The 20,668-nt window shown below is 41.2% G+C and overlaps 1 protein-coding gene across 2 annotated transcripts; it reads right to left on the bottom strand.

Moving 5' to 3' along the window:
* Positions 1-14: 14 nt before the first annotated feature.
* VTI1B (vesicle transport through interaction with t-SNAREs 1B) lies at positions 15-19,847 on the bottom strand. 2 transcript variants are annotated; one of them, XM_058567183.1, is made up of 6 exons: positions 19,617-19,847; positions 8,180-8,238; positions 6,069-6,260; positions 3,640-3,813; positions 1,553-1,614; positions 15-203 (listed from the first exon to the last, which is right to left on the bottom strand). In XM_058567183.1, exons 1-6 carry the CDS (start codon positions 19,729-19,731, stop codon positions 107-109), a joined length of 699 nt encoding a protein of 232 aa, XP_058423166.1. In that variant the 5' UTR covers positions 19,732-19,847; the 3' UTR covers positions 15-106. The 2 variants fall into 2 exon arrangements, with proteins under 2 accessions (XP_058423166.1, XP_058423167.1); XM_058567184.1 differs by lacking the exon at positions 8,180-8,238 and having other exon boundaries at positions 19,617-19,844.
* Between the last annotated feature and the right edge of the window lie 821 nt (positions 19,848-20,668).

Genomic DNA, 20,668 nt, shown 5'->3' on the forward strand with positions numbered 1-20,668 from the left:
TGAAGCATTAGCTCACAGCAGCAATATGCTTATTCCACATGTTTGTTTAACGCCATTCATTCACAGGGTCGAAGTTCTGGTCCACAAGCCCTTCCCTGTAGGAAGTTCAATGCTTGCGAAAGAATTTGTAATAAACCAGCCCTCCCAGGATGGCTAGCTCCAGTAAGATGACAATGGAAAGCAGCAGCTTGTTGGTTGTCACTCTATAAAGAGAAGCAAAGTGGGGAGTAGTCAGAAGTCTGGATAACCTTAGTTCTTGCCATTCTTAATACTTAGGGGTTTGACCTGGGGCCAAGGCTCAGTACTATGAGGCAGACTGAATTTGTTTGATCACACAGCCACTCAGCAAAGTATTTATACGGTTTTTTAGCTGGTAAGTGACAACTCAAAAGCTTGTTTAGCTGTAACTTAGGGATAACACTATCTGCCTCACAGAAATCTTAAAAACTGGGACAATAGATACCAAAACATAAAAATGATTTCTCGATTCTAAAATGTCTGTCTTCAAATAGTAGTTACTTCTTCACTTTAAAAATAGCTTTCCTAGGAGGGGCTAGTTAGAAAAATAATACATATGATAAAGTATACCATTTCTGAAACGAGGTCAAATCATATTTCAAAATAGGAGAAATACAGTATTACTATCTAACCACATAAAGCTGCATCAGTGACATGCCACAGCTGTGAGCATATGTTAGGAGAAAGGTTTGCGGCAAACTCGCCAGTGTTGAAGTCCAGCTCAAGGATGGGTCCTTCCTTTGGATAAGTAACTAAGAGCTAAGAGCTAGGTAGTGCCTTTCAATCTCTTAGAAACTTCTTGACCTTCTTATTCTCTCTTCCTCCATCAACCCAAATGGGTATCTTGATAAAGGTAGTATAGCAGCTTCAAAAAATATACTCTTTTGTTAACACACAGAATCTAATCTCTGGTTTTCATGTTCACTCTAAATTGAAGGTTTCCCCTATTCCACAAGGAATTTACTAATGTTTAGCAGGAGAGTGCGCCCCTAGTTCCATGGCTCGTTATAGTTTTGTTTCATGCACACTACCCACTTACCTCAAATTCAGCCTCAGTGGCAATACTTCCCTTCTGCCCCTAGTTTTGTTGCTGTCAGCACGTATGTCAAGAGTTTTTTTTAAAACTCAACTTTGTGCTAACAAGGCAGAACTCCCAGATAAAGGGGTGACTCCCGTGAAGAGCAAGCAGAGCCAAAACCAAGTACTAAGGAGTAGCAATGAAAAGTTTTCTAATCAAGTTTTTAACAAATACATTTCAAGAAATATGAAGCTCTATTTTTCCCATGTGCAGTCTTCTCTAAGGAATGTAAGCTGGGATTAAAAGTCCTTCCCATGGCCAAACTTTCCACTGCTCCAAGTCAGAGCAGTATATACTTTCAACAAAGGATTTTGTCTTGGGATATTTAACTATACAAGAAAATGTTCTTTATTTCTTCTGCTTTATTAGGACCTTCACAAGTCACTGTTTAAAGCTTTGACATTCTTGGTTGAAAGACATTAAAAGAAATTAATTTTGAGACTCTTTAAAACTTACTTTCTGGACATTGAACGGAGAATCTTTCGACTTTTGCTCAAGTTCTCACTTGTGTTTACCAGCTGAGAAGAGAAAAGAGCAGTTATTTCCCCTTCTTTCAAAAGGACACACTGTAGAATTTGAACATTCCTAAAATGACAGTGGGCATTAAGGGGTATATGTTGAAAAACTCCAAGAAATCAAACCAATTTAAATGATGGCCTCTGAGTATAAGTAGAAGAAACTGGAAAGAACAAGACACTTTAGTACTCATCAAGTAGGCTTAGGAATTATTATATCCAAGTTCGCTGTGGGGGACTTCTGAGACCAAGCTAATCCTTCACTTTGGCTACTCAAAACAAAGGCTTCAAGCATACCTCACCAATAACTGTGAAGCAACTGTAAGCAACTTAGGCTTTGAATTTCATCAGCCAAACTCCAGAAGAGCCTCTTGCATTAGTGTTTGTTTTTATAGGCTGGTGGATTACCACTTTGGGATCTGGTTATTTTCTTTTTTCTTTATCTCTTTAAGAGACACTTAAATTGAACTGTGAAAGGAATTAATCTTTGTTAAAAAAAAAAAAACAAAAAACTTGATTGCCTGTTACTAATCTAGATAGCTGGAGGATATTTCAGCACTGCCATCTGTTCCCACCGCCCAGTGGCCTTGGTAAGTTGATCTCTCAACTCATTCCTTGGCCTTTGAATTCAACCAATCCACCTGGTATGTTCAAAAGTCAAACTACACAATCTCTAAATAAGTTGCTTTCTCTATAGCTTACCTTGAATTCAGTACTTTATTGTGAATTTTCACTGAGGAGAGAAGGGCATCACTGATTTAAGAATGGAGAATTGCAGCTATTAAGATATATGAGGGGCCGGCCCGGTGGCGCAAGCGGTTAAGTGCGCATGTTTCACTGCGGTGGCCCAGGGTTCTCCGGTTCGAATCCTGGGCGCGCACAGACGCACTGCTTGTCAAACCGTGCTGTGGCGGCGTCCCATATAAAGTGGAGGAAGATGGGCATGGATGTTAGCCCACAGCCAGTCTTCCTCAGCAAAAAGAGGAGGATTGGCAGATGTTAGCTCAGGGCCGATCTTCCTCACACACACACAAAAAAGATATATGAGAAAATCATGTCAAATCCCCACAATGAGCTAATCTTTTCCCATCCGAGTCTTGCCCACAGTATCTGTTTTTCAGTTGGGATTTGCCTCATGCTATTAAGAATACAACATTCTATTGGCAAGTTGTACTGTTTTTTAAATTCCTATGCAGATGAATGGAAGGGAAGAAATGAGTTGTTTTTCAGAGCCTCTTAGAGTGATAGCAGGTTAGAGGCCCCAATAGTCATCATTTGGCTTAGGTATTTCCGCTTTGTTCCCACAATGATCCAGCTTATCTTAGGTAACAGTAAAGAGTTATAGTCCAGGACTGAACCTCTATAAATTGCCGCTATTTTATGACATGTGGAAAACAGCCTTGGCTCTAAATGACAGGAAACCTAGAATCTTTTAAGTAGATGATGTTTTCATAAAATTAGCAGAATATTTCACTAGATGTATGAGAAATAAAAATATGACTGGGGGGGCCGCCCCCGTGACCTAGTGGTTAAGCTCGGTGCACTCCACTTCGGCTGCCTGGGTTTGGTTCCTGGGCAAGGACCTACACCACTTGTCAGCAGCCATGTTGTGGCAGTGACCCATATACAAAACAGAGGAAGACTGGCACAGATGTTAGCTCAGGGCGACTCTTCCTCAGGAAAAAAAAAAAAAAAGATTGGTAGTACAGTAATTAATAAAAGGACAGAGTCGCTACAATCTTAAATTTATTTAAAATTTATTTGAAAATATTAAATAAAAGCAGGAATTGGGTTTCTTCAGTTTTTTTTTTTTCCCTTCAATAACCTCTAAATCTTGGGGCTAAAATAACTTCCAAGAGAGATCTCTCAGCCCAGCAAACTAATAAAAATTGAGAAAAGCATAAGAACCTGAAAGGTCACACCCTGAATTCAGAACTGCTGTAGCTTTTGTCAGTAGCAAGGCATTGGAGTGGAATGGGCACACCTACTTTCCCCACTCCTGCTCCTTCCCTGTCCGCCCTGACTTACTCTACTCTTGGTACGCTCCAGCTGGTCACGTTGCTCCCCTAGCTCTTCTATGATTTCCGAGCCAATCTGGTCAGTCTCTGTGGCAATCCGATGAGAGCGTTCAATACTCTGGGTGGCCCGGTTCAGGCTGTCAGTGCCTTGCAGAAGCAATGCCCTTTGAGACTGTAGTCGATTCTGACAGGAGTGTGGAAGGGAAATGTTAGATGACTTCCAATATAAATTCATTGCTGGCACATTCATTATGACCTTTCTTATGTAAGAAGGGATATATGGGATATAGTATGCAATAATTTTCATTACTTTTAAGACAACCAAAGATGCTAGTGAACTATAAGATCCTGTTCAAGGTCAGACTAAAGCAGAACCTGGAATCCAATATAGGATCACAATATTTCCCACTCTACTGCTTGTTATACTTAAGTGAGCCAAGAAAAGGATTAAAAACTTCAAGCATTTTCCCTGTGTTTGTGATGAATTTGAACTGGTTCATGTGCTTTCTGCACTAGCCACTTCTGAGAGGCAGAGGCCCAGATATGGGGTGCAGAAGCTACCTGAAAATGCATATAGCTTATAACTTCAATAGTGCAACAAGCAAACCACTAAACTCTGCAGCCCTAGACAGAGTAATTCACTGAAGATTCCTACCTGATTGGCACCGAGGGACTATGAATGAGCTATTCGTTTTCAGCACATACAGAAATCATTTAGAAGTCTGAGACACTACCACAAGCTAGAAAAAACTTAAGTGGCTATACCCTTGGTAAGCCCCAAAACAATTTCACCTCCAGCCAAACAGAAAACAAAAACTCTGAAGTTGCCACACTGGAGATCTGCTCTCAGGGCAGGAGGTGTCTGGGGCCAAGTAAACTGCCCTAATTTTCTAAATCCCCACCGCAGTTTTTAACTCCACCTATAATCCTAAGCACAGAAGGCATGAGGAGAGAAGTAGCCTTTGTCAGGCCAGAATTCACCACCACTGAAAGAAATGGGTGCAGCTCTAAGTTCTTAGCTATTCAAAGCATGCACGCACACACACATTCAAAAAGGGGCCTCTCTCAGGCCCTATCACTGAGCAGGTGACTGCCAGCACTAGACACCACCATCAAGAAGCCAAGGTGGGTTCCCAGATCACAAGTAACAAGAAGTCTTGTCACTTCATATATGGCATAGAGACCAGCGGATGAGGAAACCACTGAATGAGGCTGAAATAAACCCCAGTTACTTTAGCTTGAAAGAAGCAGGAAAAAGCCTTTTTTAAAATAAAAGATAAGGATTTTCAACTGATCAGGCTGAAGAAAGAACAGGAAAACATAGTAGGATCACATAAATCAACCCTAGACTGGCAACAATAATTTTACTGAAGGTGGTATCTATATCTAAGTTTATTATTTCTGAAATGAATAATTTTAAAGCAAAATTGTTTGGACTTATCTCCTCGTTTTTTGCTTTTGGTTTTTTTTCATTAACAAATGACCAAAGTCACTTTACACCTCTCATTTCACTTTAACAAGCTCCACCTGCCTGTCTTTTTCCAGTCTCCCTTCACATGTGAATTATGAAAATTATATATCATTCTCAACTGCTCCAGTTTTGATATCAGCAATGTCAGGCCAGTATCATCTGAATGTCTCAAACTATAATCAGGATGCATCAAGAAATAGGATTTATTTGTTTAAAATTATACTATTAGCCTTTCTACACATGTGCAGTCTGCATTTGTGGGCCCCCTTCCATTTCTCTCCCACGCTACTTGCCAGGCTATTTCTGTTTTGTACTGTGGAACATAATAATGCAACACGATAAATTTAATCTCTGTGAAGTTTTTATTCCTTTAACTATCTAGCTTCTCTAGATAGTTTCAAAATATAGATTTTTCAATTTAGTATAATTTTATAAATCAGAATACTGGAGGCTAGAGAAAGCAGTCTGACTCACTTTCCATTACAACAGAGTAAGGTATCAGCCCCTTCTTGAGAAGCATGCTGCCTTCTCTACTGTATGTAGGCTGTTGGGCCATCCTGATATAAATGTAAAGGAAAGCCTGGTTAATTTTATAACAATACTCTGATAAATTAAAAATGTAACTGAATTTTTTGGGCATACGTGAGAAAGAAATTGGATCAACAGGTCAGAATACAGAGTCGAGATACAATAAGAATAGGTAACACTTGTATACCACCACTACAGACCAAGCACTGTTTTCTATGTAAGAGATACAAAGAAATCTAAATAAGCATATGGTTTGGAAATACCTGCATTAAATACAGTAGAGGTGGGTACCCAAGGGAGGAAGGAACTGGCTGCAGGAAAGAGGATAAGGTGGGGAAAACAAGAATCTAGTATGCACTGATAAGATGAACTGTACTCCACGATATGGTTAATTCTTGTAACATAGGCTCTTAAGGGGAAAAAAAACAGCTGAAGCTTACCATGTGCTCATTCTCTACAGCATATGTGCCATATTTCATGTCTCCTCGGCCCCCAGGTGTGGCTGTCAAAGGTGTGCTTCTCACTTCCCGGTGGAGTTTGGCAAGGTCCTTTCGGTAGGTTCGAAGCTTAGACATCATAGGGTTCCGGAAAGATAGGGGCGCATAACGTAGTTCCTCTTCCATCTCTGCCAGCTAGGAAGGCAGAAAGTAGTGAGTAGATGACTTGGTTCTTTTCTCTCTCATCTGGGCATATGCCTAGTTTGGAATACTCAAACCACAGACAACCCCAAATAAGTATTCAACCATATGCTCCCCGAGGGCAGGGACCACACATGACATGTTTGCCTCATTACGCTGAATGCTTGGCACAGTGCCGAGCAAGCACAGAACAGGCATTCAAAAAATATATGATGGGGGGCCGGCCTGGTTGCATAGTGGTTAAGTTTGCGTGCTCTGCTTTGGAGGCCCGGGGTTCATAGGTTTGGATCCCGGGCATGGACCAATGTCCTGCTTGTCAGGCCATGCTGTGGCGGCGTCCCATATAAAGTAGAGGAAGATGGGCACGGATGTTAGCCCAGGACCAATCTTCCTCCGCAAAAAGAGGAGGATTGGCAATGGATGTTAGCTCAGGGTTAATCTTCCTCATACACACACACACACACACACACACGATGAATGAGGGGAAAAAACAAACAAGCACCTTATAGTTTAGGAAATATTTTTACATGCATTCCCTCATTTAATCCTCACAACAAATCAATAAGATAAGAAATACTACTTCTGTTTCATACATAAGACTTGAATTCAAAATCTTCCAGTTCTCTTTTCAGGATACCAAGTTCTTTACCGTTATGGTTCAAGTGCTGTCATGAAGCACTTGGAGGTTCTACTCTACTACACATGATAGGGGTTTGGCATCAAGCTTCCTCCCTTGCTCCTCCTCTTTCTGAAAATCAATTGCTTATCTCCATGTCAGAGATAACCAGGGGTCCAAATCAGATTTCCATTTTTCTGGGATAAGTAAAATGTAACACCTGACATGTTCACAAGAGGCCATAAATTATTTTCATCTGCCTGGGATGGCCAGAGTAGGATTGGTTAATTTTGCTAAATTCAGAGAAAGAAAGTATCTAAGCACCAAACAAAGAAACTGATATTAGCTAAAAGATTTTTAAAATACTACTAAGATGTTAACCGAAAAAGAACACTGGCTCCCTAACAGGTATCATGGATATGCCCAGCTGTACACAGGTATTAAGAAAAGTTTCTAGTACTCCCATTATGAAGGAGATAGCTTCCACAGTCTAGTGGCCTGATCCTTCTTAAAACAGATGTAGAACAGAGAAAAGGATGCAGATAAGCTTAACTTCTCAGAACTTCACTGGGGTAGGAAAGTTGTTCTTCAACCTGCAAGAAGAAAGTTCTCTGGCTTAAAAAGAATTTTTCTTCTCAGTCTACTCTGGGGTAGCAAAAACTAGGGGCAACTATTTCTACAGGGTACTACCAGGGACCTGGATTTTAGCCCCAATCTCCTGAAAGGGTTTGCTGAAGCTAGAGCATAATGTTATGGAGACAGAACAACTTTTTTTTCTTTATTTAAAGAAAAGCCACAAATCAAAAGAGAAGCAGTTGTTAAGTTGCTCAGCAACCTGGACTAACTTCTGACAAGCTTTGGGTCCTGACTGGGAACTCGTCCTGTTCATGCATGCTTTGCTCAAGGTACCAAATCCAGCCATTATGCTGTCTTTTAAAATAGAGGGGAATGCAGCTAGAACGACCTCTGAGCTACATTTTCTGTGACAAAGTTTAACAAAGAAGAATAACTGATCTTAATGGCCAGTTTAAAATGAGATTTTAAAAGACCACTCAGGTCCTCACATCAGGAATGTATTATCAAAGACTCATTTCAGGAGAGTCTTCAAGCTTTACCCATTTGTGTTTGTAAAACCCCCTCAACATGCATCCTCATCAACTGGCCTCATTTAGTAAGAGAGAATCAAAATCAAAATCAATAGATCAACAGTTAATCTGTGATCAGGTCATAAGCTTTACTTCTGGAAAAGACCAACACTAGGTAGAAGAAGAAATAAGGATTTGCTCCCTGTTCTCACCGTTTCATTTGCTTCCTGTTGCTTTTCATCAAAATCTCTGATCAACTTCTTCTTCTCTTCTGGAAAAGATGGACAAGTTTCAAATGCTCAGTCCTGCTTCCATACATTTGTGGAGGCCATTCCTTCTGCTTAGAATAAACTCCCCACTCCTTCCCTGATGGGGGCAGTAGTACTTAATCACCCCTAAAAGGCATTAGAAATGTATGGGAACTTGTTATCACAATGACGAGAGGGAGGGTATTGGCGTTTGTGCTCAGGGAATAAGAATATCCCCGCATGGAACAGTCCTGCATAATAATTATCTGGCCCCAAAGGCCAATAGTGTCCCTACTGAGAAACACTACAGATCTAAGTTAATCACTGTCAACCTTTCTTCTCCCATCTAACAGAGGGACCAAGCACACGTTCATCAATAAGAATGTTTAACAATCCTGGTTCTCGAAATCCCTGTGCCCACTTTCACTCTCCTCTGTGAATCACTTCTCTATATTAACCCTTATCCACTGCTTTTCTGAAAAACAAATTCAAAGCCCACCTACTCTGTTTGCTGGGAGGCTGCATGGTATGGTACATGTTTCTTGGCCATAGGTGGTACGGGAAATGATGTAAACACTACTGACTCATACAGTGAGAAAGTCATTCCCCTTTGAATTCTCTTTCAATCCTTCACATCGTGTCATTTTGGTGCTAGTATGTCTTTAATACCTAAAAATTACCAGTCTCCCCTTTTAACAAAAAATAGAACAGGTTTCAGCTTCAAAGCAATAACATCTAACTAAAACAGCAGTGTTTCCCTTCACTGTATTCTTTCTGATCATTTAGTATAGGTTCTACAGATTTTCCATTTAAAGTAGTGATATAAAATTGCCTTTTTAAAATAACTTTTGTATTAAATAAATGTATCTTACATGAAATAAGTTGATGTAAGGAAAATGATTAAGTAAAAGTAAAAATGTACTTGGACACGGCAAAAATAAAGGGAGTACTGGCATGCTGTCACCCAGTAAACACTTGTATAGGAGGAGCTGCTGGTGAGTAAAGGGGGTGAGGTTCAGGTCCTAGCTTTGGGCTTGACTCAAGTGTAAGCTTGGATAATTCTCTTCATCTCTTTGGCTCCTGACCTCCTTCCTTGGCTATAAAATGAGGAGGTAGGTCATCCCTTTATATCTAACAAGCAAAAATTAGCCCTATCTACGAGGAGCTTGATTTTTTAAAATCTATATGTCGAAATGAAAGTTCTCTCCAGAAATCTACACATAAACTACTTATTACCACAAAGTTACCATTGCTTACAATTTTTTTGTGTGTGAGGATGATCAGCCCTGAGCTAACATCCATGCCAATCCCTCCTTTTTTTGCTGAGGAAGACTGGCCCTGGGCTAACATCCGTGCCCATCCTCCTCCACTTTATATGAGACTCCGCCACAGCACGGCCTGACAAGGGGTGCGTCATTGCGCGCCCAGGATCTGAACGCGGGCCGCCAGCAGCAGAGCGTGTGCACTTAACTGCTACGCCACAGGGCTGGCCCCACTTACAATGTTTTTTGAACTCATCTTTTGGAATTACCTTCACAATTTGGAGATGAAGTCTTTTTTTTTTTTAATTGTAGTAAAATATAAAATTTACCATTCTGACCATTTTTAAATATACAGTTAAGTGGCATTAAGTACATTCACACTGTTGTGCAACCATCGCCACTATCCATCTCCAGAACCTTTTCATCATCCCAAACTGAAACTCTGTACCCATTAAACACCAACTCCCCATTTCCCTTCCCTCCAGACTCTGGTAACCACCATTCTACTTTCTATGTCTATGAATTTGATTACTCCAGGTACCTCATATAAGAGGAATCATACAATATTTGTCCTTTTGTGTCTGACTTATTTGACCTAGCATGGTATCTTCAAGATTCACCTATGTTGTAGCATGTATGGGGACACAGTCTTTTAAAGGTATGTATTTTTCATTCAATATGACTCCTAAATACAAGCCAGCACTTCCATTAACTGAAGAAAGAGCAATCTTTTCCAATGCCAAAGAAAATAGCTGAGTTGGGTTGCTGGAGGGATGGCACATGGGTACTCTATATGCTGCCTGAAGATTTTCTTGGGTAATTTTATTTACCCTGATTTTCATCTTAAGCCTCAACTTTCTAACCCAATCCCATAGACGATGTAATACCACTGTAATGCTTTATATGGATTTAATTTTGTTAATTACAACACTATCTAGCATGTCAGTTGTCTGCTACTTTTTAAGTGATCAGAAATCATTTTGGATATGCACATTCTATATTCTCAACTTGAGATCAAGCTCCTCCAGAACAGGGAAACTTACTTTTTCTTTTACAAGTTCCATAGCTTCTAGAACTTTAAACCTGGTAGGGTGGTTCCTTAGATGTTGCTACTGCCTGCAAGAGCAAATAACAACGCACCCTTTACTACTATGCCTCGTTCGTTGTCATGTGACATTCCCTTAACATACACAAGGCACATATTGCTCAAACCACACCGCTCACAAAACCCAGGGTTTGTGGTTTTTTAAAAAAAAAATGGAAGGAAGGTCAGCTATGGCAAATGGTCTGCATCTTGACCATCCATGATATAATAGAAATAAGCACCACAGCAGCTGTTATGATCCCTGAGTGGGCTGTGTTTTCAGCTACCAGCAGTGAAATAATATCTGCAATCAAGAATGGCTACTTCCATGGAGAGGTATCATATTATTTTGTAATAAGCTGTCACAAAAGTGCTGAGTGTCATCACTCCTCTAAATAGGCACATCTCCAAACTCAAGCACACTCACTTCTGACAGTATGAAGTATTCTACACAGAAGTGCATTCCCTTCCTAACTCGGATTTTTCATGATGTCTCCTCCTTTATTCTTCCTTTGTTAAAGAATATGAAAATCTGTATTCTTAAGAGGCAAATTCTAGAAGTATTCAAAGAAAGTGGCTACATAAATAAAAGTAGGGGGAAAAGAGGTAGCCCACTGAATCTGGATCCTTTCACTAACTTCCCTGCGTGATTCTGTTATTCTCGGTCTTTTTGGAGTTGGAATACTCCACTCTCTACCTGATTTCATAAGACATACATTCTTCTAGGGGTGCTCTACAGCTTATATACTGGTAAAAGAAATATGCTCCCTTTGAAAACAATTTGAAGAACTTCACCAATTATGAGATCCTTTATGGAATCCTAAAATTAAAAAAAAAAAAAAAAAAGCCTTTGAAATCATCCCTTCTGATGATGAAGCCAGGGAGGCAGATATTTAAAGGTTCAAAAGAGGGTGAACACTACCCAACTGAGAGGTATCAGGAGCTGCTGCTTTATGCTTTAGTCTCAGAAGTGTGAAACCAGTGAATGTTAGAGCTGAGATGGGCCTCAGAGATCTAGTTTAACCTCATTTTACAGTTGAGGAAACTAGAGCCTGGAGAAACTGCCTTCCCTAAGGTCACAGGAGAAGTAAATGTGTGGCAACACTAGGTCTAGAATGCAAGTCTTCCGACTTCCAATTCAATGCTTCCATACATTACAGCATTGAGGGGCATTTTTGTGCTCCCAGGGTAGAGCCTTTACAGGTAAAATCTCTTCAGACCCCTTAACTTTTTAGGGAGTTAGAATTACCACTACAATCAACTATAACACAGCAGGACTGCATACTGGGTAGAATGGACATGAGAAAAAAAAAGTGAGCCACTCCAAACAACACTATAGCCCATTCAACATGTCTTCCCAAACCAGTCACATGTGAGTGACTCACTCCGAGACTGACTCTGTTTGTAAATTGGGTGGATGACAGCACCATGTCCTAAACATGGAATAAAACAGAAGCAGGCAGCTCTGAAAGAGAAGCCTACCTTAATGTTTAACCATAGTGGCAGCCTCTCTTCCTTATAGGCAGTTTGAATTACCAGCTCAAGAATGACTAACCTTGGCCCATTAGAGCTGTGGAAATAACTTCGGTTTCACCAGGATCTTTAAAATATGTGGTTAATTTGCTTTTGGTGCCCCACTGTGGCATTTCTAGGACCTACATCCTCTATTTGGAGACCACAATAGTTTACCTGATCTCACACCACATAGGAGGTAAACGCATCAGATCCCTCTAAGCCTGTTTCCTCATCTGTAAATAGGAAATATAACTGTACTGACCTCGTAGCGTTGTCTGAAACGGTTAAAAGAGATAATACACACAACAAGCACTTAGCAAATGCCACGCATATTAAGGGTTCAATAAATAGTAACTACCATTGCTTTTTAAAGTAAATCGTTAGGTAGGAAAAACTGAGAGCAAAAACAAAATTCACCAAAGAATATGAAGAGTGTTGGAAAAAATAAAATTCTGTAGTCAGTGACTAATTGGTGTTTACCAACCTGCTGCATATGGTCCTCCATAGTGATTTTTTTTCTGGTTCCCAAAATAATGGGGTCTCATGTAGAGATACAGAAATTTAAGTGAATTAAAATGGAAAATTTCAATAATTTTACAACCCTCATTAAGACATGTGGAGAGAAGCCTTCAGGTGCTACAAAACCAAAACCAGAAATCATGACTATAGGCACTTACTGTATTAACTGGATAAGAATTCACAGCACTCTGAGGTACTGGGAGAGACCTCTTCAAATGCTGAAAAAACTAAGACTAGAAATTATGGCTATAGGCACTTAATGTAATATTAAATGAATTAATAATTCTTACATATGCTAATGGATTGTCACTGCCATACAAACTTCCTAAAATAGAACACACTGTCTCTGTTCTCTTATCTTTTAATAGGTATATATATTCATTTTAAAAGTGATGAAAATGTAGAAAACATGGTAGAATAGAAATAAAATCACACTCAGTTTCAATACCCAATCATATATTATTAACATTTTCTTCCCAACAATTCACAGTATTTCTACAACCATTCAACAAACATTTATGGAGCATGTAGTATGTAGTAGGCACTGTTCTAGGTGCTTAGGATACAAAATAAACAAAACAGACAAAATACAGAGCTAATGACGGAAGAGGAGGCAACACTTTCAAACTCTTTTATAAGGCCAGCATTACACTGATAACAAATCCAGACAAGGACACCACAAGAAAAGAAAATTATAGGCCAATATCCCTGAGGAACATAGATGCAAAAATCTTCAACAAAATATTAGCAAACTGAATTCAACAATACATTAAAAGGATCATATATCATGATCAAATGGGATTTATTTCAGGGACGCAAGGATGGTTCAACATCCACAAATCAATCAATGGGCAATACACCACATTAAAAAAATGAAGGATAAAAACCACATGATCATCTCAATAAATGCACAAAAAGCATCTGACAAAATTCAACATCCATTTATGATAAAAAAATCTCAACAAAATGGATGTAGAGGTAATGTACCTCAACATAATAAATGCCATATATGACAAGCCCACAGCTAACATCATACTCAATGGTGCAAAGCCGAAAGGTTTTCCTCTAAGATCAGGAACAAGACAAGAATGCCCACTCTTGCCACTTTTATTCAACATAGTATTGGAAGTCCTAGCCAGAGCAATTAGGCAAGAAAAAGAAATGAAAGGCATCCAAATCAGAAAGGAAGAATTGAAACTATCACTCTCTGCAGATGACATACTACATATAGAAAACCCTAAACACTCAAAAAAAAAACTGTTAGAACTAATAAATGAACTCACTAAAGCTGTAGGATACAAAATCAATATATAAAAATCTGTTGTATTTTTACACACTAATAACAAACTATCAGAAGGAGATATTAATGCCGTTTACAATTACATTAAAAAGAACAAAATATCTAGGAATAACTTTAACCAAGGAGGTGAAAGACCTGTACACTGAAAACTGTAAGACACTGATGAAAGAAACTGAAGAACACACAAACAAGTGGAAAGATATTCCATGCTCATGGATTGGAAAAAATTAGTATTATTAAAATACCCATACTACCCAAAGCAATCTACACATTCAATGCAATCCCTGTCAAAATTCCAATGGCATTTTTCACAGAAATAAAACAACCCCGAAACTTGTATGGAACCACAGAAGATCCCAATTAGCCAAAGCAATCTTGAGAAAGAACAAAGCTGGAGGCATCACACTTCCTGATTTCAAACTATATTACAAAGCTATAGTAATCAAAACAGTATCATACTGGCATAAAAACAGACACAAAGATCAACGGAACAGAATAGAGTCCAGAAATAAACCCACACATGTACGGTCAATTAATTTATGACAAAGGAGCCAAGAATTTACAATGGGGAAATGTATTAGGAAAAACCAGTCTTTCCCCATCCTATATCTTTCTCTCCTGTATAGGGAAACACCCAGTCCTTCCTCCTGTGTGTTTCTTTCCTGTGTGTCTCCTTTACTACTCACATAGAACACTTCACTTCTGGTTACCAAATGTGCATGGGGTTTTCCCCACACCAAGCAATTCTCTGTGACACCAGCTGGGTGTCCCACAAGTCAACTCAATTCTGACACTATCCACCTGGAGATAGCATTAGATTCCACAGGCGAAGGGCTCAGTCCCACAAGACTGCCCCGCACCCCTTCAGATGCCAATTGCAAGGAGTAGGTCCCCAGGTTACTCACAACTTCTATCCAATTTGGCTAGAAACTGGAAGTTCCCATGACCTCCTCAAGTCTGATTAATTTGCTAGAGTGGCTCACAGAATGAAGAAAACACTTATTAGTTTTACCAATTTATTAAAGGATATGATAAAGGATACAGATGAAGAGATACACAGGGCAAGGTCTAGGAGGGTCCCGAGTGCAGGAACTTCTGTCCCCAGGGAGTTGTGGTGCATCATCCTCCCAATGTCGATATGTTCACCCACCTGGAAGCTCTCCAAACCCTATACTTTGGGGATTTTATGGAGGCTTTCTCAATAGGCAAGATCAATTATTAACTATTTCCAGCTCCTCTCTCCTCTCTAGAGAAGTGAGGAGCAGGGCTGAAAATCCAAGCTTCTAATCATGGCTTGGTGTTTCTGGTGACCAGCCCCTATCCAGAAGCCACTCAGGAGCCCATCCAGAGCTGCTTCATTAGAACAAAGGATGCTCCTAGCGCTCCTACCACTTAGGAAATTACAAGGGTTTTAGGAGCTCTGTGCCAGGAACCAGGGGTAGAGATCAATAGATACCTTTTCTATTATCTCACAGGAAAGGATTCTCTCACAGGAATGGGCAATAAATGGTGTTGGGAAAACTTGACAGCCACATGCGAAAGAATAGAATTGGACCACTATCTTACACCAGACACAAAAATTAACTCAAAATGGATTAAACACTTGAACATAAGACCTGAAACCATAAAACTCCTAGAAGAAAACACAGGGGGTAAGCTCCTTGACATCCTGTGCAATGATTTTTGCATTTGACACCAAAAGTAAAGGCAACAAAAGCAGAAATAAACAAGTGGGACTACATCAAACTAAAAAGCTTCTGCATAGCAAAGGAAACCATCAACAAAATGAGATGGCAAGTTACCAAATGGGAGAAATATTTGCAAATCATATATCTGATAAGGGGTTAATATCCAAAATATATAAAGAACTCATAGAACTCAATAGCAAAAAAACAATCTGATTAAAGAAGGGGCCAAGGGGCCGGCCCCGTGGCTTGGCGGTTAAGTGCGCGCACTGTGCTGCCAGCGGCCCGGGTTTGGATCCCGGGTGCGCACCGACACACCGCTCCTCTGGCCATGCTGGGGCCGCGTCCCACATACAGCAACTAGAAGGATGTGCAGCTATGACAGACAACTATCTGCTGGGGCTTTGGGGGAAAAATAAATAAATAAAAAATCTTTAAAAAAAAAAAAAAAGAATTTATAAAAAAAAAAAAAAAAAAAAAGGGGCCAAGGATCTGAATAGACGTTTTTCCGAAGAAGACATATAGATGGCCAACAGGTACATGAAAAGGTGTTCAACATCACTAACCATCAGGGAAAGGCAAATCAAAACCACAATGAGATATCACCTCACACCTGTCAGAATAGCTTTTAACAAAAGCACAAGAAATAACAAATGTTGGCGAGGATGTGGAGAAAATATAGAGCTTGTGTTCTCTCAGTGGCTTTCAAACGTGACATGCATCAGAAATCCGCTGGAGGGCTGTTAAAACAGCTACTGATTCACTAAGTCTTGGGTGGGGCCCAAGAACTGGCATTTCTAAAGAGTTCCCAGATGATGCTGATGCTGCTGGTTCAGGGACCACACTTTGAAAACCACTGTTCCAGTGAAAGGAAGACAAATAATATACTCTAAACGTCATAAATATGTCAAGTGTCTAGCATGTTAGAAACGCTCTAGAAAAAAAGAGAAAGCAGAACAAGATAAGAATAGTTGTATACAGAGCTGGTATTCTTATGTTTTATTTAAATAAAATATCCAATTTCCCATATAATAGTAACAACAGCTAATCACTCTTACTATTGCCAGCCACTATTCTAAGGGCTTTACATATATTAACTCTTAATCCTCACAAAACTCCTCTGAAATACTATGATTTATCCCCATTTTGCAGGGGAAACTAGTTAGGTTAAAGTAAGTTGTCCAAGGTCACACAGCTACTAAAGAGGTGAATCTAGGATTTGAATCCAGGGAGTCTAGCTCTAGAATACTTGCTGGTAAATATTACACTATACTGCCTCTCAATTCACATGATATCGTCTTCGTAAATGTTGTTTTTAATGGCAGAAGAAGAAATATCTTGTCAGGCTAGAACTGACATACATTATGCTCTCAATTCTATAAGGACCCTTGAAGTTCTCATCCACAACCCAAACAAGCCTGCTTCTACTCTTATATTTCTTATGTTCGTCAATTGACCAAGGGAGAAAATACAGACACCCTTGAATCTTTCTCCCTCCTTCTCCATGTCCAATCAGTCTGGTTAATTTCTGCCTCAGACTCACCTCTTGGATTTAGGATTCTCTAGATTCCCATGTTATCTAGATGACTCCCTCAAAGGCTCCTAACATGGTCCCCTGTATCCAGATTCTTGTGCTTCTCTTGCATCCTCTACTCAGCCACCAACATTCTCCTTCTAAAATAAACTCTGACCATATTAGTCAGCTTCTTAAAATCCTTTACTAATTCTCCATATCAAGTCCAAATGTCTCAATGTTACACTTAGGTACCTTCACAATCTGGCTGTGTCTTACTTTCCTCATCTACTACTCTCCCACACATAGCCTAAGCTCCAGTCACAGCTGTGAGCATTCAATTTCTATTCCTTTGTTGCCTCGTTCCATTTCCCCTCTGTCTGGCCAACTCCCATCCAATGCCTCACACTCAGTTCAAGGTTCTCCTTTCTGTGAAGCTTCCCTTTCTTCCCCTTTCTTTTTGCTCCCCCACGCCCAAGTTAACCTTTTTTTAATGGTCTCAAAATTATTTTAGGGCTCATCACACACTTTCTTGTAAATTTGCTCCCATTGAAGGCAAGAACTCTTGGAACTCCTCAGGGCCCAGAACAGTGAGTGACATGTAACAATTCTCAATAAATATTTATTGAAAAATGACTGAATTAAATTAAAGCACATAACCTAAATGCAAGGGCTGTATTATGTACATTATTCAGTGCCTAATAATTCACGATGGAAATTAAATCTCTGGAAAGCTTATGGAGTAGTCTCAGAACTAGGAAAAAAAAAGGATTCAGAGATGAGGCCCAGTGTGTTTACTTAATAAAATTCAATTTATTCAACAAATATTTATTGAGCAGTATGAATAGGGAAATTGAAAGTTGCTGAAATTCTTATTATAACCTGGGAATATGTGTGTTTTACATTTACTTACCCATTAAACAACTAAGTCTGTTACCAGCAACTTGTGTTAGAGTATTTTGTACTTGGGTAGGAATTCACACCTTTTTGATCATCCTCTTTGTACGAATGAGAAGGTTAAGTAGATGATGAAGGTGAATATAACTAATTCAGTTTTCTATTTTTCAAAATGGAATGCCCTTTTGCATTATTTAGCCTTATAGAAATGGACAGTGCAAAATTTAATTCAGCACCAGGCTGAAAAAACTGTCTCTTTTTCCACCTTGTAAATCAGATCTCATCACTCTCCTGCTCAATATCCTTTAATTGCATCCCATTGCATTTAGAAAAAGATATAAATCTTTCACCTTGGTCTACAAGGCCCCACACGATCTGGCCCTGCGAACCTCTCTCCAGCCTCATCTACTACCACTACCTGCTCAGTCCACTCCAAACACAAGGGCCTTCTTGTTCTTCCTAGGACATACCAAGCTCATTTCTGCGTAAGGACTTTTGCAGTGCTATTCTGTCCTCCTGACACTCACTTCTCCCAGAGTTTTGCATGGTTTACTCCCCTCATTCAAGTCCCTGCTCAAATGCCGCCACCTCAAAGAGGCCTTTCACAACCACCCTATTTAAAATTAGAGCTCCCCACTCCCAACTCTCTATTCCTTTGCCCTGCTTTATTTTCTTGTATTGCCCTCAACACTGCCTCTTAATATTTATATATTATCATTGACTCATTAGAACGGGGATTTGTAAATCTTTTCACTGTAATCTGAAATATTATCAGCATCCAGAACAGTGTCTGGCACACAGCAGCCTCTCCCAGTAAATATGTTAAACAAACGTATGAATTTCATTCTCACTGGAATCATTTAATTCATCTGATCTTGGGTAACTCACAGAACAAACACTCAAGCTCTGATCCTTAAGTAAAAACAATAAAACAAAATCTTATCTGCCTTGACATCAAGATCTGTTTTTCCGAGGCAAATAACTGTGGCAGGTCTTCCTGTGGATTTCACTGCAAAACTCTAGCTTCTCCAGGCAAAGCTTGCAGCAACCTGTATTTTGAAATCAATTTTGAAAAGGGGCAGGAAATAGTCTAAACAGAAAATTCATAAGAGGACCATAGCTAGACGCCACAATCCTGATTTTTAAGACCAACCCCCAAAATTGATATTTACCAACCCCCAAAGTTATGACTCCTCTGGGTTCTTAACCCTTTTGGTGCTACGGATCCTTTGCCAGTCTGGTGAAAACTACGGACCTCTCTTGAGAATAATGCTTTTAAGTGCATAAGACAAAATACAGAGAGCTAAAAAAAAAAACACAATTCTACTGAAACAGAGAACCGCAGATGTAAGGTTTCCTATGCTCTTCTTGCCACAGTGCAAATGAGACGAGAAAATTTTGAAAGCTATAGGAGGATTAAGAGGGAGAGTCCCAAGGAGATGACACTCCGGCGTCCACACCTGAGCACCCTAAGTGGCTGCAGGGAGATCCTGGGCGCCAGGACCCAGCCAGCCCTAGGGGGCGTGTCTGAGGACGAAGAGCAGAGAAAAGGGCCGGGGTCTGGGACTCTTGCTACAAGGGCGCGCGGAGCCGAGTTCCCCACGGCTGGGCCCGCCCCCGCCTCACCTGTCCCGGCAGTGCCCAGGAGCCGCACCGGCACCCCTCGTAGGTCTTCATGGAGGCCGCGGAAGATCTCGTGCAGTTTCTCGAAATGCTCCGAGGAGGTGGCGGAGGTGGCCATGGCGCAGGCCGCGTTCTAGCAGCGGCCGCCGAGATTCTGGGCACGGAGCCCGCTGCTACCTCGCGGTCAGCCGCCCAGCGCCGCAGGCATCACGGCGACCGCCGCCACGGCCGCCCTGAACGAGGAGCTTCCGGGGCCGCGGCGGGGTCCTCCCGCGTCGGAACGCCCACTCCCTTCATGCCGTCACTGTGGGAGCGCCGGGCGCGAAAGCCTGACGGAAAGTCCGGCATGCTGCGCTGCCCAGGCGAGTCCTGAGGGGGCAGCGGCGCGCCGGCGGGAGCGACAGCCCCGGGGCCCCGGAAATACCCAGTCCGGGGTTGGGGAGAGCGCCGCAGCGGGAAGGACTGTGGGGACCAGCGGGACGGGCAGCGCGGCCGCCTCTCTTCAGGGCCCCGCCTTCTGGCGAGGGGGAGGGAACGCTGCAGTGCATGCCGGGGGCTGTAGTTCGTAGCGGAAGACGCTCCGACTCGGAGGTCACTGGTTGCCCGGGGCGGTGGCTCTGGCCGCGCAGCGCCCGCCGGGGATGACGCTGACGCACAGCGGTTTGGTATCAGTGTGCTTCTGGACGTTATCTTCCTCGTCGGCGCACTGTTTGGCCACCCTGACTTCCTCGGTTCACGTCCTGACTAATGTTAGCTTTCAGCCCTGGAAAGATAGCCGGGCCGGGTTCCCGCCTGCCCTCGAGCGGTGAAGCACTTTTACTGGGGAGGTCAAGTGACCAGGGTCACATGCTTTCAGAAGTGGTCGCCGGGCAGTGTGACCCCCAAAATACGCCCTCAGCCTCTAGCGGCCGGGCTCGCCTGGTGCATTTGTTCACGCAGCAGGTGTTTGTTAATGTTCAGCGTAGTCATTGTGCAGGGGTCTGGGCATGTGTTAGTGAAGAATAATATATAATATAATGTGGTGAGCAAGGCGGACCCCTTCGTCAGGTCTCTTT

The sequence above is a fragment of the Diceros bicornis genome, chromosome 24 (genome assembly GCF_020826845.1).
Source record: "Diceros bicornis minor isolate mBicDic1 chromosome 24, mDicBic1.mat.cur, whole genome shotgun sequence".
Classification (NCBI taxonomy): Eukaryota; Metazoa; Chordata; class Mammalia; order Perissodactyla; family Rhinocerotidae; genus Diceros; species Diceros bicornis.

Bases quoted from the DNA above. Each gene is read 5' to 3' on its own strand.
- VTI1B (XM_058567183.1), bottom strand. From the start codon at position 19,731: ATGGCCACCTCCGCCACCTCCTCGGAGCATTTCGAGAAACTGCACGAG. The intron at 1,615-3,639 runs GTAAGTCAGGGC...TTCTCTTCTCAG, and splicing joins TGGAGCGTACCAAGAGTAGA to CTGGTAAACACAAGTGAGAA. The intron at 204-1,552 runs GTAAGTTTTAAA...TTCTCTTTATAG, and splicing joins CTCCGTTCAATGTCCAGAAA to AGTGACAACCAACAAGCTGC.